The sequence below is a fragment of the Lucilia sericata genome, unplaced genomic scaffold (genome assembly GCF_015586225.1).
Source record: "Lucilia sericata isolate MDLA Ls3-8-SP2 unplaced genomic scaffold, ASM1558622v1 Contig000863F_arrow, whole genome shotgun sequence".
Taxonomy (NCBI): domain Eukaryota; kingdom Metazoa; phylum Arthropoda; class Insecta; order Diptera; family Calliphoridae; genus Lucilia; species Lucilia sericata.
The window spans coordinates 72,617-100,303 of NW_023994854.1; the positions used below are offsets into that span (position 1 = coordinate 72,617).

Below are 27,687 nucleotides of genomic sequence, written 5' to 3' on the forward strand. Positions count from 1 at the left end.
TATAAAAATTAGTTAAACTTATTTAAAATATGCAGCAAATTACGAAACAAAAGTGTATGTAATTGTGTGTGGTCAGATTATTAATGTTTGTTGGGTGATTATATGATATGGTGTTTATGCTGTGTGAAGGGGAGGGGGGTGGAGGAGGAGGTGAAAGGAAAGTTTAACCTATTATTTAAGTTTAAAATATCCTGGTCTCAAGTTTTCTGTTTGTTTTATATTTTAAAATTTTATTTTTGTTCGTAGGTTTTCTTTTTTTTTTTATTATTAAGATAATTTTATTTTAATATTTATTATATGTATAAGTATATACTTTCATCACATTTATCTTTATGTTTGCAAATCTATTCAAAAAACTTTCAATTATTCCACGGCAAAACCACAAGTTTCTTCTACAGCTTGTGTAAGTTTATCATACAGCAGTTGATAACTGTCATAGGGTGGCAAATCTATACGATTGAAACATGTATGAGCTTTGGGTAGATTTTGTGTGGGTACATCTTGTGTCAAGTGTATAGTAAAAAGTCGTGGTCCGACTGCGCCAGTAGAACCCTGTAAAGCACGAAAACCTTGTAAAGGAACACGCGAAGAACCGGTAACAAATTGTAAAAGTCTAGCACGCATTTCCGAAGAATAGGATTCCACCACCTGTAACAAAACACAAAAACATTATTCAAAAATCATCACAGATTTCCATGAATTCCACAACACCCACCTGCCAAAACCATATAACTTGTTGGGTTTCCGGTGTACAATGTTTCAGTCTCGTATTGTTGCGCCAATCGTTGACATCAATACTGGATATACCGCCAATAACCAATTCCAATTCGCGTTCATCAAATGGTCTCAATAAATGACTTGGTATCAATTCACAAAAGCCTATTGGTTTAAGAAAATTTTAATATTAAATTATTTAGTTGTTGTTGTTGTTGTTTTGTCCACTAAATACCTTTTTGTAATGCTAAAAATTGTTGTTCAATACCCCGCATAAATCTATAATTAACATATAGCTTAACATATTCACGTTTATTATCCTCTGTTACTGGTATGGAAGCGCCCGATGGTTTAAGTTCATGTACAACTAAAGCACCAAAACTATTATTTTCTACACTAAATGTAGATTCTATAACATTTGTTATATTGTTTTCTCTGGAAGGATATAAACAAAAGGAAAATATTTAAGAAAATTCTCCAAGAAAACAGATTTTCTTTATTGTTCAGATTACAGCCATTTTATTGTCGAGACTATAGTCGAGCCTATAGGTTGTCTATAGTAAAGGCTATAGTCTGTCCATAGCTATGACAATAGTCTGTCAGAATCAACACTATAGTCAAGACTATTGTCTATCTATAGCTGACACTATAGTCTATCTATAGTCAAGACTACATTATGTCTATAGTCGAGAATAGAATATAGTCATCTACTATATATCCTAGTCTATAGTCTAGTTTATAGTCTAGTCTATAGTCTAGTCTATAGTCTAGTCTATAGTCTAGTCTATAGTCTAGTCTATAGTCTAGTCTATAGTCTAGTCTATAGTCTAGTCTATAGTCTAGTCTATAGTCTAGTCTATAGTCTAGTCTATAGTCTAGTCTATAGTCTAGACTAGACTAGACTATAGACTAGTCTATAGTCTAGTCTATAGTCTAGTCTATAGTCTAGTCTATAGTCTAGTCTATAGTCTAGTCTATAGTCTAGTCTATAGTCTAGTCTATAGTCTAGTCTATAGTCTAGTCTATAGTCTAGTCTATAGTCTAGTCTATAGTCTAGTCTATAGTCTAGTCTATAGTCTAGTCTATAGTCTAGTCTATAGTCCAGTCTATAGTCTAGGCTATAGTCTAGTCTATAGTCAAGTCTATAGTCTAGTCTATAGTCTAGTCTATAGTCTAGTCTAGTCTATAGTCTAGTCTAGTCTAGTCTAGTCTAGTCTAGTCTAGTCTAGTCTAGTCTAGTCTAGTCTAGTCTAGTCTATAGTCTAGTCTAGTCTATAGTCTAGTCTATAGTCTAGTCTATAGTCTAGTCTATAGTCTAGTCTATAGTCTAGTCTATAGTCTAGTCTATAGTCTAGTCTATAGTCTAGTCTATAGTCTAGTCTATAGTCTAGTCTATAGTCTAGTCTATAGTCTAGTCTATAGTCTAGTCTATAGTCTAGTCTATAGTCTAGTCTATAGTCTAGTCTATAGTCTAGTCTATAGTCTAGTCTATAGTCTAGTCTATAGTCTAGTCTATAGTCTAGTCTATAGTCTAGTCTATAGTCTAGTCTATAGTCTAGTCTATAGTCTAGTCTATAGTCTAGTCTATAGTCTAGTCTATAGTCTAGTCTATAGTCTAGTCTATAGTCTAGTCTATAGTCTAGTCTATAGTCTAGTCTATAGTCTAGTCTATAGTCTAGTCTATAGTCTAGTCTATAGTCTAGTCTATAGTCTAGTCTATAGTCTAGTCTATAGTCTAGTCTATAGTCTAGTCTATAGCCTAGTCTATAGTCTAGTCTTTAGTCTAGTCTATAGTCTAATCTATAGTCTAATCTATAGTCTAATCTATAGTCTAGTCTATAGTCTAGTATATTGCCTATAGTCTAGTCTATAGTTTAGTCTGTACTCAAGTCTACAGTATAGTCTATTGTCTCCAATCTCAATACTCACAACATCCATGTTAAACTTCTATGTAGTTCCGGATCAACACCCTCTATATCACTTAAAGTAATGGGTTTATTGAGCAATTGTTTATAGAACGGTGTCGTAAAGCCGCCATCCAAACAATGACCATGAAATACCGCAATGCCCAGAATACGACCGACAAAATGAAAATATGATAAATGATCAGGATTCACACCAGAATCGGGATTTATCTGCAATGTATAGTGATCATCACGACTGTACTGAAAGAGACCATACTGTGGATTGAGCATTTCACGCGAGAGTAGATGTAACCATTCACGGGCCACACCACCATAGTCGAGACCTTCCTCGCCCTTGAATTTAACCATCAGTCGTTTGCGCATATCCTTGGGACGCATTTTCATGATCAGTCTATAACTCTCCTCGAAGATTTCATTACGTGATACCTCTAGACGGCAGTGGCCAGATTGTGGTTGTAGAGCTTGCAGTTCGGTGCGTAAAGCTCTTAGTTTGCCTACTAAGTCGCGACGGTATTTGGGTAATAGATCGGCTCCCTCTAGTAGCCCTTGGGGTAGATCGGCTGGCACCGCACGCCCTTCAGTGGGTATAATGATCGAATTATTGCCAGCCGTTGAGCGATGTGGTGTGTGTAAGGAGTTGGGCGTAGCAGCCGAACCTCCTAAAGGATGTGAGGCGGCGGGGGATAAATGTTGTATAATACTGCCATTACCAGAACCCACTCCCCCACTGCCACTATTATTACTACTACTAACGCCTGCCGTATTGCTGCTAGAGTTAGAGGAAGTATTAGCATTACTGACTCCAGCTGAGCTGGAGCTGCCACCACTGCCAGCTGTTGGAGCGGGCACTACTCCTCTACGTATTAATTGCAATATATTGCCATTGAGCCTTGGATCTGTAAATTGTGTTGTCCTGTTGTTGTGATCTACAAAATACACTCTACCCGAGGCGGTTTTTCTTTGCTCCCAACCACTGGGTAATGGTCCTATAGCATCTAGTGTTAAATTTTCTGTATGAAAATCTCTGGGTATCCGAGGATCATGCCAGGTTGAGATGGCTGTGGGTATGTGATAAAAATACACTTGACCCTGTTGGGTAATGCGCATTTCATAGCCTGGAGGCAAATCCATAAAGGGACGAGCAGCCTGATTAACGGGACCTCCGGGAGGAGGACCTGGATATCTGTGGGCATTACTGTTATTAGACCGGGCACTACGAGAACCTCGTCGTCTGGCGGATTCTTCTGCAGACCTGGAGGAACGTCTCTGTGAACGTTGAGAACCAGCAGCAGCAGCCGCCGAGGAAGTGGATGCCGTTGTGGGAGTACTGTTGGTTTGTGTACGTGACTCTCCTCTCGAGGATTCAGTGCTAACTCTTTCCCGTTGCGAGCTGCTGCCATGATTGTTGCTAGAACTGGTAGGTGTGGCCTGTTGATTGCTGTTAGAGGTTGTATTTGAAGAGTTGGCATTGGGACTTTGTACCGTAGCACCACCTCCTCCTACTCCCCCTCCTGTTGCTGTACTAGCTGAGCTATTGGCTAAGCCATTATTACCATTTGTAGTGGGACTGTGACGTGTACTAGAGTCTCCCTCATTGGCATTCCATGTTATACTGTTGCCGGCCGATTGGGGTTGAGCAGATTGTGGACTACCATTACAAGTGTTGTTGCTGTTTGTATTGGTATTACCATTTGTTAGATTTTGGGCAGTTTGTATACGTTGATGTGTGGTGGTGCCGTTTGCTGTTTCATTATGTATATGATGGCCATTGGTCAAGGAAGCTGGTGCGGTAGAGGCATGTTTAGGTGTTTTGCTAACATGTCCACTATCACTGATTTGATGTTGATGTCGGGGGGTTTGAGGTCCGGTCGCTGTCGAATTTTCCGCGGCAGCTATTACACCATTATTCACAGCGGCTGTAGTGCCACTGGTGGGCGATGTATTTGAGCGATTAGATTTCCTACTGTTGGGTGTTATAGCCGCAGTATTAGTGCTGCTTTCCTTGGGCGTTTGTTCTCCTCTCGAGGGGCTACAGTTTTCCTTGCCCAAACTTACTGCCGAAGTGTTATTGGGAGTCGATAGTATTTCTGTTGAATGCCTCCTCTCATCATTATCTCTCCCACTTCTACTACTGTGACCGTTTAATAAATTAGTGCAAGTAGTAGAACGTGTGGGTCCAGCTGGATGATGAGCGCTACCATTCTGTTGGGCAGAACGATGATGCTGCTGCTGTTGTGCCGTTGGCTGATGATGTTGATGCTGTTGCTGATGGCTGTGTTGATTATTATGTTTACTAGGACGATCCCATTGTGTGGTTTTTGTCGTATGATTTACATAGTAAACACGACCATTTCCCGTACGTCTTTCTTCCCAACCCTCGGGCAGACTATCCTCTGAGGAATCATCTTCAGAAGGACCTCTAACATCGCCGCCTGGTCCTACAATGGCTAAAGGATTACCACTGCAGGGACCATCTTTCGAGAGGAAAGCAATGATTATTTGACCACGCACCATTTCATCATCATCCGAGGCAAATTTACCCAAATCCAGACGTTGGACTAAAAGAGAAAAAAGGAAAATTGTATTAATTTCTAAAATATAATAATTACTTAAGTTGTAGTTCAGTTCTGGTTCAGTTCTAGTTTAGTTCTAGTTCAGTTCTAGTTCAGTTCTAGTTCTAGTTCAGTTCTAGTTCAGTTCTAGTTCAGTTCTAGTTCAGTTCTAGTTCAGTTCTAGTTCAGTTCTAGTTCAGTTCTAGTTCAGTTCTAGTTCAGTTCTAGTTCAGTTCTAGTTCAGTTCTAGTTCAGTTCTAGTTCAGTTCTAGTTCAGTTCTAGTTCAGTTCTAGTTCAGTTCTAGTTCAGTTCTAGTTCAGTTCTAGTTCAGTTCTAGTTCAGTTCTAGTTCAGTTCTAGTTCAGTTCTAGTTCAGTTCTAGTTCAGTTCTAGTTCAGTTCTAGTTCAGTTCTAGATCAGTTCTAGTTCAGTTCTAGTTCAGTTCTAGATTCAGTTCTAGTTCAGTTCTAGTTCAGTTCTAGTTCAGTTCTAGTTCAGTTCTAGTTCAGTTCTAGTTCAGTTCTAGTTCAGTTCTAGTTCAGTTCTAGTTCAGTTCTAGTTCAGTTCTAGTTCAGTTCTAGATCAGTTCTAGTTCAGTTCTAGTTCAGTTCTAGTCAGTTCTAGTTCAGTTCTAGTTCAGTTCTAGTTCAGTTCTAGTTCAGTTCTAGTTCAGTTCTAGTTCAGTTCTAGTTCAGTTCTAGTTCAGTTCTAGTTCAGTTCTAGTTCAGTTCAGTTCAGTTCTAGTTCAGTTCTAGTTCAGTTCTAGTTCAGTTCTAGTTCAGTTCTAGTTCAGTTCTAGTTCAGTTCTAGTTCAGTTCTAGTTCAGTTCTAGTTCAGTTCTAGTTCAGTTCTAGTTCAGTTCTAGTTCAGTTCTAGTTCAGTTCTAGTTCAGTTCTAGTTCAGTTCTAGTTCAGTTCTAGTTCAGTTCTAGTTCAGTTCTAGTTCAGTTTCTAGTTCAGTTCTAGTTCAGTTCTAGTTCAGTTCTAGTTCAGTTCTAGTTCAGTTCTAGTTCAGTTCTAGTTCAGTTCTAGTTCAGTTCTAGTTCAGTTCTAGTTCAGTTCTAGTTCAGTTCTAGTTCAGTTCTAGTTCAGTTCTAGTTCAGTTCTAGTTCAGTTCTAGTTCAGTTCTAGTTCAGTTCTAGTTCAGTTCTAGTTCAGTTCTAGTTCAGTTCTAGTTCAGTTCTAGTTCAGTTCTAGTTCAGTTCTAGTTCAGTTCAGGTTCTAGTTCAGTTCTAGTTCAGTTCTAGTTCAGTTCTAGTTCAGTTCTAGTTCAGTTCTAGTTCAGTTTCTAGTTCAGTTCTAGTTCAGTTCTAGTTCAGTTCTAGTTCAGTTCTAGTTCAGTTCTAGTTCAGTTCTAGTTCAGTTCTAGTTCAGTTCTAGTTCAGTTCTAGTTCAGTTCTAGTTCAGTTTAGTTCAGTTCTAGTTCAGTTGTTCGTAGTTCAGTTCTAGTTCAGTTCTAGTTCAGTTCTAGTTCAGTTCTAGTTCAGTTCTAGTTCTAGTTCAGTTCTAGTTCTAGTTCAGTTCTAGTTCAGTTCTAGTTCAGTTCTAGTTCAGTTCTAGTTCAGTTCTAGTTCAGTTCTAGTTCAGTTCTAGTTCAGTTTCTAGTTCAGTTCTAGTTCAGTTCTAGTTCAGTTCTAGTTCAGTTCTAGTTCAGTTCTAGTTCAGTTCTAGTTCAGTTCGAGTTCAGTTCTAGTTCAGTTCTAGTTCAGTTTTAGTTCAGTTTTAGTTCAGTTCTAGTTCAGTTCTAGTTCAGTTCTAGTTCAGTTCTAGTTCAGTTCTAGTTCAGTTCTAGTTCGGTTCTAGTTCAGTTCTAGTTCAGTTCTAGTTCAGTTCAGTTCTAGTTCAGTTCTAGTTCACTTCTAGTTTTGTTCTATTTCAGTTCTAGTTAAGTTCTAGTTCAGTTCTACTTCAGTTCTAGTTAACTTCTAGGTCAGTTCTACTTCAGTTCTAGTTCAGTTCGTTATTAGTACTTACATCCAGCTCCTTTCAAACGTTGTATAGTCTCGGGCGGTATACGAACACAGCCCAAAAAACCACTGCCCTTGTGTATTTTCCTTTGATTCCAAACGGTTATCGTTATGGAATCGTTGCGTCCCAAAAATAAATCGTAATGAGCATTCCATTTTGGATCTAAAGTGGATTTACTTATTTCCGTTGAATAAACCTGACCGGTGCCATCAACTTGAACCTTTGCAAAAGGGTCAGGAAGGCCTAAAATAAAAACAAACATGAAATCAAATTAAAACAAGTTCAATTACATGAAATTACTTAACAAAATCATTAAACTTATAGATGTTAGCATCAATATTTAAAGTTTTATTTTGTATTTAACACGCTAACATTCAACAACATGAAACTCTTGCCGAGAAATACTTTAATAAAATGTATATTTTCTTTTGTTGTAATATTTTTCTTGATAAAGAAAAATCCTCTAACTTTAGCTCAACATATTGCGAACAAACAGCCTTACAAACATCATCCTGGTTTTCCCAAGCGTGATGAAATTTTAATAGATCCTCGTTAGAATGGAAACAAAATAATTGAAATGTTAAGAAAAAATAAGAACAAAGTGAAAAGTAGAGAAAAAGTATAACAAATAAAAAGTAAAACTTTTAATAAGAAAATAATAAAATAAAAAATAATTAAAGTGTTTTTATTTATAAAGAAATTAATTTAAAACTAAAGGGTGGATTTTAAAGAAAATACATTACATATTTCAAGAATATTTTAATTGTTTTATAAATTCCTAGTAAAAAATTAAAAAAAAAAACATGTTGCATATTTGTTTAACTTTAGCGAGAGGTAAAGCCCTCTTGTATTTAAATAATAAAAAACCCCCTTACAAAATCGGGTACTTTTTTCTTAACATGGTCCTTATCAGTTTTAAAGCTTAGGGTAATCTACTAGCAATAATAATTTCCTATAAAAAGTCTACGCAAAATGTGAATTATCAACAGTGTCTTGAAAATCTTCTAAGAAATTAAAACAAATTAAAATATTTAAAAAAATGTTGGGAAATAAGTTCTTCATTGTGGTATTAATGGCTTTGTTGGCTTTAACCACTCAATTTGCTGCAGCATCTCCATTTGTGGATAGACCTCGCAGACCAGTTCAACACAACGGACCTAAGCCACGCATTATTACAAATCCTCCATTTAATCCTAATGCTAGACCAGCTTGGTAAAGAAAAGGAGGGATAATGGAAAGGATTACAAAAGAGGGAAGGAGGGAGGAGAAGGAAAAGCGGGAGAAAAGGGGAGGGAGAGAAAAGGGAGGAACAAGACGGGAGAGAAAAAGGAGGGGAAAAAAAGCGCGGGGGGAGGGAAACAAAGGAGAAGGAACAAAGGGGGGGAAGAACGAGGAACGAACGAACGAAGAACGAACGAACGAACGAACGAACGAAGAACGAAACGAAACGAACGAACGAACGAACGAACGAAACGAAACGAACGAACGAACGAACGAACGAACGAACGAACAACGAACGAACGAACGAACGAACGAACGAACGAACGAACGAACGAACGAACGAACGAAGAACGAACGAACGAACGAACGAACGAACGAACGAACGAACAACGAACGAACGAACGAACGAACGAACTAAAACGAACGAACGCGAACGAAACGAACGAACGAACGAACGAACGAAAGAACGAAACGAACGAACGAACGAACGAACGAACGAACGAACGAACGAACGAAACGAACGAACGAACGAACGAAAGCACGAACGAACGAACGAACGAACGAACGAACGAACGAACGAACGAACGAACGAACGAAGAACGAACGAAACGAACGAACGAACGAACGAACGACGAACGAAACGAAACGAACGAACGAACGAAACGAACGAACGAACGAACGAACGAACGAACGAACGAACGAACGAACGAACGAAACAACGTAACGAAAACGAACGAACGAAACAACGAACGAACGAAACGAACAACGAAACGAACAAACGAACGAACGAACGAACGAACGAGAACGAACGAACGAACGAACGAACGAACGAACGAACGAACGAACGAACGAACAACCGAACGAACGACGAAAGAACGAACGAACGAACGAACGAACGAACGAACAACGAACGAACGAACGAACGAACGAACGAACGAACGAACGAACGAACGAAAGAAAGAAACGAACGAACGAAAGAACGAACGAGACGAACGAAACGAAACGAACAACACGAAAACTAACGACGAAAACTAAAGAACTAACGAACGAACGAACGAACTAACAAAAAACGAAAACAACGAACTAACAAGAAACAACGAACGAACGAACGAAAAAACAGACTAAACTAAACGAACTAACGACGAAAAAGAACTAACTACTAACGAAATAACTAAAGAACGAAAGAAAAAAAAAAGAAACTAAAAATAACTAACATAAAATAACAGAAACTAACTAACTAACTAACGATAAGAATAAACTAAAACAAAGAACAAGAAAGAACTAACGACAAACTAAACTAAAGAACTAACTAACTAAACTAACTAACTAAAAACTAACTAACTAAAATAACTAAGAACGAACTAAAAACTAACGAAACTAACTAAAAAAAGAAAGAACTACTAACTGAACTAAATAACTAAATAACTAACTAACTAACTAACTAAATAACTAACTAACTAACTAACTAACTAACTAACTAACTAAACTAACTAACTAACTAACTAACTAACTAACTAACTAAACTAACTAACTAACTAACTAACTAACTAACTAACTAATAACTAACTAAACTAACTAACGACCTAACTAACTAACTAACTAAACTAAAACTAACTCACTAACTAACTAACTTACTATAAACTAACTAACAAACAACACTAAACAATTACTAAATAACTAACTAATTAACTTACTAACTGACTTGCGAACTAACTAGACTGTTTGTATTGTAGACTATAATCTGGTCTGTATTCGAGACTATAGTCTGATCAAGACTATAGGCTGGTCAATAGCCTGATCAAGAATATAGTTTGATGTATAGAGGAGATTAAAGTCTGCTATAGTCAAGACTATAGACTGGTCTAAAGTCAGTTTGTACTACTTCAATAGCCTTATCTATTTAAAGCCGAGACTACTTCTATAGCTTGATCTATAATCGATATTATAGTCTGGTTGTAGACTATAGTTTGATCTAAAGTGTCGGCTACAGTTTGATCTATGGTACAGACTCTAGTTTGATCTATAATGTAGACTATAGTCTGGTATATAGGGTAGACTATAGTTTGATCTATAGTCAGATCAATAGTCGAGACTATTGTCTGATCTATTGTCGAGACAATATTCCGCTCAATAGTCAAGACTACAGTCTGGTCTATATTCAAGATTATAGTCTGACCTATGGTGTAAATTATAGTTTGATCTATAGTCGAGACTATAGTTTGATCTATAGTCTGGACTATGGTCTGATCCATAGTCGAGACTATATTCAGCTGAGTAGTCAAGACTAGTCTGATGAATTGACGAGATTATAGTCTGATCTGTAGTCTAGACTAATGTGATCTGTAGTCGCGGCTATAGTCTGTTCTGTGTTCTGGTCTATAGTCAAGACTATATATAGTCTATCTATAAACGAGAATATAATCTGGTCTATTGTTTTGTCTATAGTCTGTATACTATTGTCTATAATGCTCTGGTCTAAAGTCAAAACTATAATCTAATCTATCGTCTTGTATATAGTCGAGACTACAGCCTGGTCTATGCTATAGTCTGGTCGTTAGCCAAGTCGATAGTGGAGACTATATTTTAATCCATAGATTAGAGTTTAGTCTTTACAATAGGTATTTGTCTTCAACTATTCAGTTATGGTGGTCCAAACTTATTATAAAAATAAGTTAATTCAGAATACAACTTAATTTTTAACCACTTAACATCTCTATTTATCTATTTATCTGTCATTTTCTTTCAACTCATAGAATTGAAAAATGGTTATTGAAGATTTGTCGTTGTCTTTCATTTACAAACATTATGAATGAATATTTAACCTACTTTTGCTTAATAATACTAATAAACAAATTAAATTAACTAGAACTTTCGCAAAATTTTGTTAAATAAACAATTGGATTTGTTGTTTTTTTTTTTTTTTTTTTTTTTGTTACTTTTCAAACTTAATAAAAAAGGGTCATATATCATTTGACTTAATAAGACAAAAACACAACTCAAAATCTGGGCATTGTTTTTTTGTAAAAATTGTTCTAAAATTTATTTTTTTTAACAATAGCAAAAAATATTTAAATTAGCAAAAAATTTATGTTATTTTATAGTTAATAATATTGCGTGTTCTTTAGTTTGGAAAAAAAAAACACAACAATTTAATGTAATTTATATGATTTTTTTTTTTGCAAATAAACAATAATTGTAATTGTAATATTAATAATTTACAATATTATTATTGTTTATATTTTGTGGTGGTTAATAATAACTATGTTTTTTTTTATTTACAAAGTAATTAAAAACAATTAAGTAGTTATAGAGCAGATTTTTTTATTATTTTTAATTAATATTTTTTTTTAGATTTTTATTGAAAATATTACACAGCTGTTAAATGACACAGTTAATAATCCTTTTGTTCCCCATCTCTATCAGACTATAGACCAACTATAGTCTCTACTATATAGAAGACCATAGTCTCGACTAAAGAGCAGACTATAGTCTCAACTATAGAGGAGACTATAGCATCGGCTATAGAACATACTATAGTCTCGACTATAGAGCGTACTATAGTCTCGACTGTAGACCAGACTACTGTCAAGACAATAGACCAGACTATAGTCTAGACTATAGACCAAACTATAATCTAGACTACAGACCAGACTATAGTCTAGACTGTAGACCAGACTATAATCTAGACCAGACTGTAGTCCAGACTAAACACCAGACTGTAGCCTAGACTATAGACTAGATTATAGTCTTTGCTATACACCAGACTATAGACCAGAATATAGTCTAGAATATAGACCAGACTATAATCTAGACTATAGACCAGACTGTAATCTTTGCTATAGACCAGAATATAGACCAAACTATAGTCTAGACTTTAGACAAGACTATAGTCTAAACTATAGACCAGACTATAGACTAAGCTATAAACCAGACTCTAGACTTGACTCTAGTCCAGACTATAGACTAGACTGTAGTCCAAACTATAAACTAGACTGTAGTCCAGACTATAGACTAGACTGTAGTCTAGATTATAGACATGACTATAGACATGAATATAGTCTCGACTATAGACCAGTCTATAGTGTCGGCTATAGACCAGACTATAGTGTCGACTATAGACCAGACTATAGTATCGACTATAGACCAGACTAGTTTCGACTATAGACTAGACTATAGTCCCCACTAAAAACAAGACTATAGTCTCGACTATAGACCAGACAATAGTCTCTACTAAAAACAAGACTATAGTCTCGACTATAGACCAAACTACAGGCTCGATTATAGACCAAACTATAGGCTCGACTATAGACCAGTCTATAGTGTCGGCTATAGACCAGACTATAGTGTAGACTATAGACCAATCTATAGTTTCGACTATAGACCAGAATATAGTCTCCACTAAAGATCAGACTATAGTCTCGACTATAGACCGGACTATACTCTCAACTATAGACCAAACTATAGCCTCGACTATAGACCAGACTATAAGCTAGACTATAGACCATACTGTAGTCTCAACTATAGACCAGACTATAGTCTCAACTATAGACCATGCTTTAGTCTCGACTAAAGACAAGACTATAATCTCGACTATAGACGAGACTATAGATCAAACTATAGACCAAACTATAGGCTCGATTATAGACCAAACTATAGGCTCGACTATAGACCAGTCTATAGTGTCGGCTATAGACCAGACTATAGTGTCGACTATAGACCAATCTATAGTTTCGACTATAGACCACTAAAGATCAGACTATAGTCTTGACTATAGACCGGACTATACTCTCAACTATAGACCAAACTATAGCCTCGACTATAGACCAGACTATAAGCTAGACTATAGACCATACTGTAGTCTTAACTATAGACCAGACTATAGTCACTACTATAGACCAGACTATAGTCTCTACTATAGTCTCGACTACAGGCCAAACTATAGTGTCGACCCTAGTCTGAATTATACCCAACTTTCTGCCCCTCCACCTCATCTATTGAGTTTTAAAACATGTGTCTAATTTTTCTAATAAACACTTTCACATTTATTGCTTAATATTAAAAAAAAAACTACCACAAATGGCATTGAACTAAATATTTGATTAAATTAAAAATTTGTTTATTAATAAAATATATGTGCAAGAGTGTGTCAGTATGGTAATGGGAATTTTCACATGAAATTTTGTCTACTTAATAATTAATTTAATTTTTTTTTAACAATTTCAATTCATTATGCCGGTCAACGTTTGTTATCAGCAACAAAAAAGTGGTGCTTTTTTCCCCAAAAAACAAAAGTATTTAATAACTATTACTATTTATTTTGATAAAAATTACAATAAAAAAGTATTAAATTTGTTTATTTACTTTTTTGTGTTATCAACAAAATGAATAATTTTATTGTTTAGAAATGTCTAAGTTTTGAGAATAGTTAAGTCGGGGGTCTGAGTGACAAGTCAAAATCAGGAAGTAGGAAGATTAAAACATAAAAAACTATTAGTCACTTTTTAAAGTAGGATATTTTCATAAATATTTAAAAAATTATTTTTAAATTTATGATAACATTTTGATAAGAATCTATAAAATAGTTAGTAAAACTAAAAAAAATTTCAATATTTGATTAACTTACGGAATTCCCTTTTGTTCAAAATTCGAGAGTGTAACAATGACGTTGTATACTTAATAAATAGGTGTGAAATTATGATTTAGATCAGTCGGATACTAAATTATATTTCAAGTGCAAAAAGTGCTGCTGTGACTAATATAGGAACTATATATAGCAGAGCAAATAATGGCACATGATCTAAACAAAATCACACGATATTAGTGACAAACTATTTGAGATTTTTAACACTATTATTTCCATTTAAATTCAGATGAATAATCTTTGGTACAATAAAAAGATAATAAACCTTCCGTAACTAAGCAACTTTTTCTATAGAAAAGTTGTCGCTAACAAAGCAAATTTTTCTATAGGAAAGTTGTCTGTATCAGAGCAACTTTTTCTATAGAAAAGTTGTTGCTAACAAAGCAACTTTTTCTATAGGAAAGTTGTCTGTATCAGAGCAACTTTTTCTATAGAAAAGTTGTCTGTATCACAGCAACTTTTTCTATAGAAAAGTTGTCTGTATCAGAGAAACTTTTTCTATAGAAAAGGTGTCTGTTGCACAGCAATTTTTTCTATAGAAAAGTTGTATGTATCACAGCAACTTTTTCTATAGAAAAGTTGTCTGTATTAGAGCAACTTTTTCTATAGAAAAGTCGTCTGTATCAGAGTAACTTTTTCTTTTGAAAAGTTGTCTTTATCAGAGCAACATTTTCTATAGAAAAGTTGTATGTATTACAGCAAGTTTTTCTATAGAAAAGTTGTCTGTATCACAGCAAGTTTTTCTATAGAAAAGTTGTCTGTATCACAGCAACTTTTTCTATAGAAAAGTTGTCTGTATCACAGCAACTTTTTCTATAGAAAAGTTGTCTGTATCACAGTAACTTTTTCTATAGAAAAGTTGTCTGTATCACAGCAACTTTTTCTATAGAAAAGTTATCTGTTTCACAGCAACTTTTTCTATAGAAAAGTTGTCTGTTTCACAGCAACTTTTTCTATAGAAAAGTTGTCTGTTTCACAGCAACTTTTTCTATAGAAAAGTTGTCTGTTTCACACCAATTTTTTTATAGAAAAGTTGTCTGTATCAGAGTAACTTTTTCTTTTGAAAAGTTGTCTGTATCAGAGCAACATTTTCTATAGAAGTTGTCTGTATTAGAGCAACTTTTTCTATAGAAGTTGTCTGTATTAGAGCAACTTTTTCTATAAAAAAGTTGTCTGTATCACAGCAACTTTATCTATAGAAAAGTTTTCTCTATCTCAGCAACTTTTTCTATAAAAAAGTTGTCTGTATCACACCAACTTTTTATATAGAAAAGTTGTCTGTATCACAGCTACTTTTTCTATAGAAAAGTTGTCTGTATCACAGCTTCTTTTTCTATAGAAAAGTTGTCTGTTTCACAGCAACTTTTTCTATAGAAAAGTTGTCTGTTTCACAGCAAATTTTTCTATAGAAAAGTTGTCTGTTTCACAGCAACTTTTTCTATAGAAAATTTGTCTGTTTCACAGCAAACTTTTTCTATAGAAAAGTTGTCTGTTTCACAGCAACTTTTTCTATAGAAAAGTTGTCTGTTTCACAGCAACTTTTTCTATAGAAAAGTTGTCTGTTTCACAGCAACTTTTTCTATAGAAAAGTTGTCTGTTTCACAGCAACTTTTTCTATAGAAAAGTTGTCTGTTTCACAGCAACTTTTTCTATAGAAAAGTTGTCTGTTTCACAGCAACTTTTTCTATAGAAAAGTTGTCTGTTTCACAGCAACTTTTTCTATAGAAAAGTTGTCTGTTTTACAGCAACTTATTCTATAGAAAAGTTGTCTGTTTCACAGCAACTTTTTCTATAGAAAAGTTGTCTGTTTCACAGCAACTTTTTCTATAGAAAAGTTGTCTGTTTCACAGCAACTTTTTCTATAGAAAAGTTGTCCGTTTCACAGCAACTTTTTCTATAGAAAAGTTGTCTGTTTCACAGCAACTTTTTCTATAGAAAAGTTGTCTGTTTCACAGCAACTTTTTCTATAGAAAAGTTGTCTGTTTCACAGCAACTTTTTCTATAGAAAAGTTGTCTGTTTCACAGCAACTTTTTCTATAGAAAAGTTGTCTGTTTCACAGCAACTTTTTCTATAGAAAAGTTGTCTGTTTCACAGCAACTTTTTCTATAGAAAAGTTGTCTGTTTCACAGCAACTTTTTCTATAGAAAAGTTGTCTGTTTCACAGCAACTTTTTCTATAGAAAAGTTGTCTGTTTCACAGCAACTTTTTCTATAGAAAAGTTGTCTGTTTCACAGCAACTTTTTCTATAGAAAAGTTGTCTGTTTCACAGCAACTTTTTCTATAGAAAAGTTGTCTGTTTCACAGCAACTTTTTCTATAGAAAAGTTGTCTGTTTCACAGCAACTTTTTCTATAGAAAAGTTGTCTGTTTCACAGCAACTTTTTCTATAGAAAAGTTGTCTGTTTCACAGCAACTTTTTCTATAGAAAAGTTGTCTGTTTCACAGCAACTTTTTCAGTAGAAAAGTTGTCTGTTTCACAGCAACTTTTTCTATAGAAAAGTTGTCTGTTTCACAGCAACTTTTTCTATAGAAAAGTTGTCTGTTTCACAGCAACTTTTTCTATAGAAAAGTTGTCTGTTTCACAGCAACTTTTTCTATAGAAAAGTTGTCTGTTTCACAGCAACTTTTTCTATAGAAAAGTTGTCTGTTTCACAGCAACTTTTTCTATAGAAAATTGCCTGTATCAGAGCAATATTTTTGTACTTTTAATAAAATTTTTTCAATAAACTTCATTTCCCTCTATAGTATGATAATGTTAAATACATTTCTGTTTTGTTCATATCTCTTAACTGATTATTTTAAAATTCTTTTATAAAATGCACTTGCACTATCAAATAATTGTGTGTATTCTAAAATGGAACGTTATCATATCGCACGTAATTGTCATAATTAATAAAAAATAAAATGTAGAAAAATGTTTTTTTTATTTCGTATAATGAAATAAAATAGAGTTTCTTGTTAAAAGACTAATAAATGCACAAGAATTATAAAAAGTTTAAGTGTTAAAAAGAAATTTCAATAAATGACAGCAGTGGGGGGTGTAACATACAACAGGATATTGGTTTTCCTCAAGGAGAACAAGAAGAAAAAGAAAAAAAAAACAATTACTTTAATAAGTAATTGAAACTATAATTTATATTTACATCTCAAATTTCTCCTTTAAAGAACGCGTGTGTGCTAGTATGAAGCACCTGCGCTTTAGGTTACACTTCAGTCAAAAAAATATAAAGACAATGTTAATGACGCCGTCGTCTTTCTTTGCTGGTGACAATAATAATAATGACAAGTCTACTATATAGTTATTTGGATTTTTCTCTTTTTGTCTGTGGCTTAATATAGTCATGGTTGTGGTATTATTGTATTATATTGTATACTTTTAATAATATCATATTTCGTCTTATTATTACTAAAGAATTTAACTTACACGTTCCATATGATGGTATTCGATTGGCAGTCAAACCACCACTACCAACACCATCTTTAAAACTGAAGTTATTTTGCCTACAGTTTCTTTGTTCTGTTTTAAACAGAAAAAAAATCTCTTGAGTTTTTTATAAAAAGATGAAACTTTGTTATAAAAAGAAAAAAGTTTATTTTTTGATTTAATTTAAATTCATATTTAAATTATAATAAAACTTTAACACATGTTTGTTATATTTATTGTTTAGTGTAGTGTTTTTTTTATATGTCATTCATAAATTAATTAAGATAGTAGTGCTAAAAGAAAACACAAATTATTTGTAGTTTAATACTTTTTTTGGTGAAATGAGGGTACGTGCGAATGTGATTGTAGTCACAAATGTAGAAAAGTTATCTGTTCCGAAGCAACTTATTCTATAGAAAAGTTGTTCGATTCCAAGAAACTTTTTCTAAACAAAATATTTTCCATAAGAGAGCAACTTTTTTTAACTAGAAGTGAACTAGAACTAAAATAGAACTGAACTTGAACTAAAATAGAACTGAACTAGAACTGAACTAGAACTGAACTAAAACTGAACTAGAACTTAAATAAAACTGAACTAGAACTGAACTAGAACTAACCTAGAACTGAACTACAACTGAACTAGAACTGAAATAGAACTGAACTAGAACTGAACTAGAATTGAACTAGAACTGAACTAGAACTGAACTAGAACTGAACTAGAACTGAACTAGAACTGAACTAGAACTGAACTAGAACTGAACTAGAACTGAACTAGAACTGAACTAGAACTGAACTAGAACAGAACTAGAACAGAACTAGAACAGAACTAGAACTGAACTAGAACTGAACTAGAACTGAACTAGAACTGAACTAGAATTGAACTAGAACTGAACTAGAACTGAACTAGAACTGAACTAGAACTGAACTAGAACTGAACTAGAACTGAACTAGAACTGAACTAGAACTGAACTAGAACTGAACTAGAACTGAACTAGAACTGAACTAGAACTGAACTAGAACTGAACTAGAACTGAACTAGAACTGAACTAGAACTGAACTAGAACTGAACTAGAACTGAACTAGAACTGAACTAGAACTGAACTAGAACTGAACTAGAACTGAACTAGAACTGAACTAGAACTGAACTAGAACTGAACTAGAACTGAACTAGAAATAAACTAGAACTGAACTAGAACTAAACTAGAACTAGAACTGAACTAGAACTGAACTAGAACTGAACTAGAACTGAACTAGAACTGAACTAGAACTGAACTAGAACTGAACTAGAACTGAACTAGAACTGAACTAGAACTGAACTAGAACTGAACTAGAAATAAACTAGAACTGAACTAGAACTGAACTAGAACTGAACTAGAACTGATCTAGAACTGAACTAGAACTGAACTAGAACTGAACTAGAACTGAACTAGAAATAAACTAGAACTGAACTAAAACTGAACTAGAACTGAACTAGAACTGAACTAGAACTGAACTAGAACTGAACTAGAACTGAACTAGAACTGAACTAGAACTGAACTAGAACTGAACTAGAACTGAACTAGAACTGAACTAGAACTGAACTAGAACTGAACTAGAACTGAACTAGAACTGAACTAGAACTGAACTAGAACTGAACTAGAACTGAACTAGAACTGAACTAGAACTGAACTAGAACTGAACTAAAACTGAACTAGAACTGAACTAAAACTGAACTAGAACTGAACTAGAACTAGAACTGAACTAGAACTAGAACTGAACTAGAACTGAACTAGAACTGAACTAGAACAGAACTAGAACTGAACTAAAACTGAACTAAAACTGAACTAGAACTTAACTAGAACTGAACTAGAACTGAACTAGAACTGAACTAGAACTGAACTAGAACTGAACTAGAACTGAACTAGAACTGAACTAGAACTGAACTAGAACTGAACTAGAACTGAACTAGAACTGAACTAGAACTGAACTAGAACTGAACTAGAACTGAACTAGAACTGAACTAGAACTGAACTAGAACTGAACTAGAACTGAACTAGAACCGAACTAGAACTGAACTAGAACTGAACTAGAACACTAGAACTGAACTAGAACTGAACTAGAACTGAACTAGAACTGAACTAGAACTGAACTAGAACTGAACTAGAACTGAACTAGAACTGAACTAGAACTGAACTAGAACTGAACTAGAACGAACTAGAACTGAACTAGAACTGAACTAGAACTGAACTAGAACTGAACTAGAACTGAACTAGAACTGAACTAGAACTGAACTAGAACTGAACTAGAACTGAACTAGAACTAAACTAGAACTGAACTAGAACTGAACTAGAACTGAACTAGAACTGAACTAGAACTGAACTAGAACTAAACTAGAACTGAACTAGAACTGAACTAGAACTGAACTAGAACTGAACTAGAACTGAACTAGAAGAACTGAACTAGAACTGAAAGAACTGAACTAGAAAACTGAACTAGAACTGAACAACTGAAGACTGAACTAGACTTGAACTAGAATTGAACTGAACTAGAACTGAACTTGAACTAGAACTGAACTAGAACTGAACTAGAACTGAACTAGAACTGAACTAGAACTGTACTAGAACTGTACTAGAACTGAACTAGAACTGAACTAGAACTGAACTAGAACTGAACTAGAACTGAACTAGAACTGAACTAGAACTGAACTAGAACTGAACTAGAACTGAACTAGAACTGAACTAGAACTACTAGAACTGAACTAGAACTGAACTAGAACTGAACTAGAACTGAACTAGAACTGAACTAGAACTGAACTAGAACTGAACTAGAACTGAACTAGAACTGAACTAGAACTGAACTGGAACTGAACTAGAACTGAACTAGAACTGAACTAAAACTGAACTAGAACTAAACTAGAACTAAACTAGAACTAGAACTGAACTAGAACTGAACTAGAACTGAACTAGATCTGAACTAGAACTGAACTAGAACTGAACTAGAACTGAACTAGAACTGAACTAGAACTGAACTAGAACTGAACTAGAACTTAACTAGAACAGAACTAGAACTGAACTAGAACTGAACTAGAACTGAACTAGAACTGAACTAGAACTTAACTAGAACAGAACTAGAACTGAACTAGAACTGAACAAGAACTGAACTAGAACTGAACTGAACTAGAACTGAACTAGAACTAAGATAGAACTGAACTAGAACAGATAAAACCTCAAATATTCAATAACTATAAGTTGTCTAGACAACAAAGTATCAAGTGATCACAGCCCATCCCCATAAGTCCTCAAGTCAATTAGTCAATAAAACGAATTGCTGGACACACATTGAAACGCAGACCAATAACAATGACTTAAACAAAAAAAAACTTATATAAATAATTTAGTTTAATTGCATAAAAAAACAGAAACAACCCCTTTCTTTACAATTTAATTAAGTAAGTAATTAAAAAGAAACTAAAGACACCCAAAAGCCCAGTTGGAAATTGAGACGCAAAAGAACGAACAGATGTCAAACGACAAACTAAAATGTTCCATGACAATTCTAAAACAATGTGTCAAGTTTTCCTAAGGGTTTTCCTGTTGACGTTGGTGTTCATTGGAAAACATGAGACAATTTGTTTAGTATTTTGTTGGCTGCATGTTAGTTCATGCTTGGTTGCATCTATCTTTGCTGTTTTTCATCTGTTTGTCTCTTTAATTTCTTTTATTTATTTAAATGGCATTTAAATTGATAAAGTTTTTCTTTTTCTTCATTTGCTGGTATTTTGTTTTTTGTTGCTCTAACGTTTTATTAATAAGAAATCGACAACAAAGTGAAATTATTTGAAATTGTTTTTAAACAATCAAGGAAATTAAAAAGCAATAGAAGCAGCAACAACTAAATAATAATAAAATAAAAACGACGGACAGACAGAAAGACTGGCGAACTGACACTAATAACAAACGGCAATCAAATGTGCATTCATATGGAAGAATGTACATGAAATTAACTATTACAACAACTAAATAAATACATATTAAATATAAAAAAACCAAAAATGTTTTAAAAATATAACACGAAAGTAAAATCAGTTTTTTTATACATGTACGAAAAAATATGGTTTGTCTGAAAACGGAAATTAAAAGCAAAATCCAAAAAAAGTAACTAAATGAAAGAAAAAGTAATAATGATAAATTAAAATTTTTTGTTAAATGCATATAAAAAAATTAAACATTTTTTAACAGTGAATTGTTATTTTAATTATAGTCAACAACAGTTAACAAATTTGGCATTAATTAGTTTTGGCCATAATAAAGTTTCGTCGACAAAACACCATTTCCAAAAGAAATAGTATAAAATAATGAAATACTTACGAAATAAATCCTTTCGAACCAAATTTCTAGCACACAATACTGCAAAAGAAATAAGAAAGTATTTAATTAAAGAAACCATAATTTATTTAAAAAATTAAAAATACATACAAAATTCTTTTAGTGATTGATTGATTCAATTGATCATTATTGAAAAGAAAAACTTATTTAAAAGAAAAGGGGAGTTTAAAAAGAGATGTTCAAGACTGTTCATGACGGAACTAGAAGAGAACTAGAACTGAACTAGAACTGAACCAGAACTGAACTAGAACTGAACTAGAACTGAACTAGAACTGAACTAGAACTGAACTAGAACTGAACTAGAACTGAACTAGAACTGAACTAGAACTGAAATAGAACTGAACTAGAACTGAACTAGAACTGAAATAGAACTGAACTAGGACTGAGCTAGAACTGAGCTAGAACTGAACTAGAACTGAACTAGTACTGAACTAGAACTGAACTAGAACTGAACTAGAACTGAACTAGAACTGAACTAGAACTGAACTAGAACTGAACTAGAACTGAACTAGAACTGAACTAGAACTGAACTAGAACTGAAAAGAACTGAACTAGAACTGAACTAGAACTGAACTAGAACTGAACTAGAACTGAACTAGAACTGAACTAGAACTGAACTAGAACTGAACTAGAACTGAACTAGAACTGAACTAGAACTGAACTAGAACTGAACTAGAACTGAACTAGAACTGAACTAGAACTGAACTAAACTGAACTAGAACTGAACTAGAACTGAACTAGAACTGAACTAGAACTGAACTAGAACAAGAACTAGAACTGAACTGAACTAGAACTGAACTAGAACTGAAACTAGAACTGAACTAGAACTGAACTAGAACTGAACTGGAACTGAACTAGAACTGAACTAGAACTGAACTAGAACTGAACTAGAACTGAACTAGAACTGAACTAGAACTGAACTAGAACTGAACTAGAACTGAACTAGAACTGAACTAGAACTGAACTAGAACTGAACTAGAACTGAACTAGAACTGAACTAGAAACTAGAACTAGAAAAACTGAACTAGAACTGACTAGAACTGAACTAGAACTGAACTAGAAACTGACCTAGAACTGAACTAGAACTGACTAGAACTGAACTAGAACTGAACTAGAACTGAACTAGAACTGAACTAGAACTGAACTAGAACTGAACTAGAACTGAACTAGAACTGAACTAGAACTGAACTAGAACTGAACTAGAACTGACTAGAACTGAACTAGAACATAACTAGAACAAACTAGAACTGAACTAGAACTGAACTAGAACTGAAACTAGAACTGAACTAGAACTGAACTAGAACTGAACTAGAACTGAACTAGAACTGAACTAGAACTGAACTGACTAGAACTAGAACTGAACTAGAACTGAACTAGACTGAACTAGAACTGAACTAGAATGAACTAGAACTGAACTAGAACTGAACTAGAACTGAACTAGAACTGAACTAGAACTGAACTAGAACTGAACTAGAACTGAACTAGAACTGAACTAGAACTGAACTAGAACTGAACTAGAACTGAACTAGAACTGAACTAGAACTGAACTAGAACTGAACTAGAACTGAACTAGAACTGAACTAGAACTGAACTAGAACTGAACTAGAACTGAACTAGAACTGAACTAGAACTAGAACTGAACTAGAACTGAACTAGAACTGAACTAGAACCGAACTAGAACTGAACTAGAACCGAACCAGAACTGAACTAGAACTGAAATAGAACAAGAGCTAAACTAAAACTAAACTAATTAATTTTATTTAGAAATATAAAATTTTATGTTAGATCTTACGACTAAAAATAACACCTCTTTTGTATAATAAGAAAAATGGGTACAAAAACAAAGAAAAACAAACTTACTTGTTATACGAATTTTGTGTGCTCCATTGCGTCGAGGATATTCCAACTTATTCATAATTTAAATACAATTTATACACAAAAGAAAATAAAAATAAAATTAAAAAAATAAAAAAATATAGACAATTTTTTCGGTTAACAGTTGCAGTTTAAAACATTTTTGCTGCTGGCTGATGATGTTGTTGTTGTGTTGCTGTTGGAATTGTTGTTGTTGTTGTTATTACACAATAATATAAATTATTATAAAATATATTTCTATATAAACAAGAAATAAATTTCTTTTTTATATCAAATTAAATATTAAAGTGAGTGGTGGCAGGAAGGCATTAACAGCAGCAACATATTTGCATTGAAACTGTAATTAAAAAGAAAAAAAAGAAAATTAATTTATTAATGAAAATAACAAGGCTAGTTTTTTTTTAATAAAAATTAACAAGAATTTTTTCACTTAAGACCTTTAACAAAAAAAAACAAAACTGGACCCCCACCATCCAACTTTTTTTTTCAAATTAATTTTATTTTTTATTATACAATGACAAAAATTATTATGATCTCTTTATTGTTTAATGTGTAAAAAGGGTGGGTGATTGACTTGGAATAGAACTATGATCAACATATGGTGTGATCTTTTAGTTTTTTAAAGTGCTGGTGGTTGGTTTTTTTATTATCACTCATGGTGTTTTATTTTTGCTTAACAATATTAATAGGAAATATAGAAAAAAGAAAATATATATAATTAATGATAAAATAGAAAACGTCTTCTATTGTAATGAATTACTAATTAAGTTAATTATTTGTAATAATTAAGATAATTAAAAAATTATTAAAAATAATATAATTTATTAGAAAGTTAATAGTTTGTTTGTTTATATATCAGTTCTAGTTCAGTTCTAGTTCAGTTCTAGTTTAGTGCTAGTTTAGTTCTAGTTCAGTTCTAGTTCAGTTCTAGTTCTAGTTCAGTTCTAGTTTAGTTCTAGTTCAGTTCTAGTTCAGTTCTAGTTCAGTCCTAGTTCAGTCCTAATCCAGTTCTAGTTCAGTTCTAGTTCAGTTCTAGTTCAGTTCTAGTTCAGTTCTAGTTCAGTTCTAGTTCAGTTCTAGTTCAGTTCTAGTTCAGTTCTAGTTCAGTTCTAGTTCAGTTCTAGTTCAGTTCTAGTTCAGTTCTAGTTCAGTTCTAGTTCAGTTCTAGTTCAGTTCTAGTTCAGTTCTAGTTCAGTTCTAGTTCAGTTCTAGTTCAGTTCTAGTTCAGTTCTAGTTCAGTTCTAGTTCAGTTCTAGTTCAGTTCTAGTTCAGTTCTAGTTCAGTTCTAGTTCAGTTCTAGTTCAGTTTAGTCAGTTCTAGTTCAGTTCTAGTTCAGTTCTAGTTCAGTTCTAGTTCAGTTCTAGTTCAGTTCTAGTTCAGTTCTAGTTCAGTTCTAGTTCAGTTCTAGTTCAGTTCTAGTTCAGTTCTAGTTCAGTTCTAGTTCAGTTCTAGTTCAGTTCTAGTTCAGTTCTAGTTCAGTTCTAGTTCAGTTCTAGTTCAGTTCTAGTTCAGTTCTAGTTCAGTTCTAGTTCAGTTCAGTTCTAGTTCAGTTCTAGTTCAGTTCTAGTTCAGTTCTAGTTCAGTTCTAGTTCAGTTCTAGTTCAGTTCTAGTTCAGTTCTAGTTCAGTTCTAGTTCAGTTCTAGTTCAGTTCTAGTTCAGTTCTAGTTCAGTTCTAGTTCAGTTCTAGTTCAGTTCTAGTTCAGTTCTAGTTCAGTTCTAGTTCAGTTCTAGTTCAGTTCTAGTTCAGTTCTAGTTCTAGTTCAGTTCTAGTTCAGTTCTAGTTCAGTTCTAGTTCAGTTCTAGTTCAGTTCTAGTTGAGTTCTAGTTCAGTTCTAGTTCAGTTCTAGTTCAGTTCTAGTTCAGTTCTAGTTCAGTTCTAGTTCAGTTCTAGTTCAGTTCTAGTTCAGTTCTAGTTCAGTTCTAGTTCAGTTCTAGTTCAGTTCTAGTTCAGTTCTAGTTCAGTTCTAGTTCAGTTCTAGTTCAGTTCTAGTTCAGTTCTAGTTCAGTTCTAGTTCAGTTCTAGTTCAGTTCTAGTTCAGTCAGTTCTAGTTCAGTTCTAGTTCAGTTCTAGTTCAGTTCTAGTTCAGTTCTAGTTCAGTTCTAGTTCAGTTCAGTTCTAGTTCTAGTTCAGTTCTAGTTCTAGTTCAGTTCTAGTTCAGTTCTAGTTCAGTTCTAGTTCAGTTCTAGTTTAGTTCCATTGAAGTAAAAACAAAACATCGTCCGTAATAGATTTGCCACTACACAGAACAGAGTCCATTAATGGTTTTCAGTTTTCACTAAAATTTGCACTTTTTTGTTGCTTTTCTTATTAGTTTTAACTTTTTCTATAAAAAAAAACTCCAAATTTATCCCTGCACTAATTTATTTTATTAACATTTCTTTAAAAGTCCCTTATATTTAATAATTCCTCTTTAATTTAAAAAAATATTTTTGTCCATAAAACTGAATTATAAACATTTCACAATTGACCTTCTAAAAAGTTTCAACCCAAAACAAAAAGTAACACCTCGTTATTGTTTCAAAATAATTTTGGTAATTGCTTGAAAATTACCAACATATGCCAGGGCAGGTAATTGCAATTACTTTGTAAATTTAATTTCTATACATAAAAACTATTTAATTGCTTTTGTTTTTTTATAACTGCATTTTAAAACTTACATTTTGCATATTTATTTTTTTGTTTAACAGTGCTGTGGTATCTTTTTTTCATAAAAAAAACAAATTTAAAACCTTAAAACAATTTGTGTTTTGCTGTTTTGCATCCGTTTTATCACTTCTCTTTTGCACTGTTATTATTACTACATTTTTTGTTGTTTTTGTTATTTTATTGCTGCTGCTGCTTCTTCTTCTTGTTTTTATAATTCTCGTTGTTGTTGTATTTTAATTTACACACAAACTCTTTGACATACACTATCTCACTTATTTTATTCTTTTTAACATATTTTTTTATTGGTTTCTTTTCTTTTGCAAACAATTCACGCCTTAATTTTTTCCTTTTGACATTTACTAAACACAAAATTAATTAATTTATTTATATTTATTTACTTTAATAATAATTAATGATTTCTTTTTATCCCTTTAGACATTTATTTTTATATCTGTCTCGTTATTTTAGACCACGGCGTTGAATTTTTTTCATATTTTTTTTGTATTCTACTTTTGCACTGACGGCAGAACCGTAAAATTTTAATTTCGTTAAATTCTTTTTTTGTGTTAAATAATATTGAAAATATTATACATTTTGTGTTATTTAGCTTAAAGCTTTTGTTAACTTTATGTATATCTATTAATTTAAGTAATTGCAATTAATTTGTTCAAGTTAATTTGTTAAAATAACTTGTTAAATGCGTTCAACACCACAAAACTTCCGCCATATTGGAAAAAATTATTTGACAAACGGTGTCAACAGAACAGAGCCCTGCGCCGACAAATATTAACGGCGGCGGCGTCTAACACCAAATATGTCGGCGGTGGCTTAAAATCGACTATAAGCCGGCTAAAATTACGTTTAGTTTTTAAATTTTTTACAATTTTAAATATAAACGGAATCCGAGAGATCAGGGCCTAAATATATTATAGGTATAACTCTCCGGTCTTGAAAAAATTTATACCACATATAAAGCTTGCAATTCTATGTCCTGTGATATATGTCTTTTGGTCAATAAATGTATAGAGTAACAATATGGTTTTGCAACATTTTGTTGAGATACGAGTATATTAAACATAATTATGAACTTAAAAGCCGTATTCGGGGATTCAGTTGTATGGGGGCTTCGTCTACGATACCATAAAAGATCATGTGCCAAATTTCATTGAATTATCTCTAAAATTGCGACCTGTAGTTTGATTACAAGGATTACAAGCCCTATTGGGGGGCTCAGTTGTATGGGGGCTAGGTGAAATAATGGACCGATCTTAACCATTTTCAATAGGCTTCGTCCCTGGGACAATATAAGATCATGTACAAAATTTCATTGAATTATCTTCAAAATTGCGACCTGTA

The 27,687-nt window shown here is 33.4% G+C and overlaps 1 protein-coding gene across 2 annotated transcripts; it reads right to left on the minus strand.

The window, feature by feature from the left end:
* Nucleotides 1–252: 252 nt before the first annotated feature.
* Nucleotides 253–27,081, minus strand: LOC119608645 (E3 ubiquitin-protein ligase Smurf1). 2 transcript variants are annotated; one of them, XM_037963143.1, is made up of 9 exons: nt 26,923–27,069; nt 26,343–26,690; nt 23,669–24,020; nt 21,791–21,829; nt 7,165–7,401; nt 2,644–5,197; nt 950–1,149; nt 716–879; nt 253–648 (listed from the first exon to the last, which is right to left on the minus strand). In XM_037963143.1, exons 3-9 carry the CDS (start codon nt 23,721–23,723, stop codon nt 364–366), a joined length of 3,534 nt encoding a protein of 1,177 aa, XP_037819071.1. In that variant the 5' UTR covers nt 23,724–24,020; nt 26,343–26,690; nt 26,923–27,069; the 3' UTR covers nt 253–363. The 2 variants fall into 2 exon arrangements, with proteins under 2 accessions (XP_037819071.1, XP_037819070.1); XM_037963142.1 differs by having other exon boundaries at nt 26,343–27,081.
* Between the last annotated feature and the right edge of the window lie 606 nt (nt 27,082–27,687).

Bases quoted from the DNA above. Each gene is read 5' to 3' on its own strand.
- LOC119608645 (XM_037963142.1), bottom strand. From the start codon at position 23,723: ATGAATAAGTTGGAATATCCTCGACGCAATGGAGCACACAAAATTCGT. The intron at 5,198-7,164 runs GTAAGTACTAAT...TTTCTCTTTTAG, and splicing joins ACGTTTGAAAGGAGCTGGAT to TCCAACGTCTGGATTTGGGT. The intron at 1,150-2,643 runs GTGAGTATTGAG...ATATCCTTCCAG, and splicing joins AGAAGTTTAACATGGATGTT to AGAAAACAATATAACAAATG.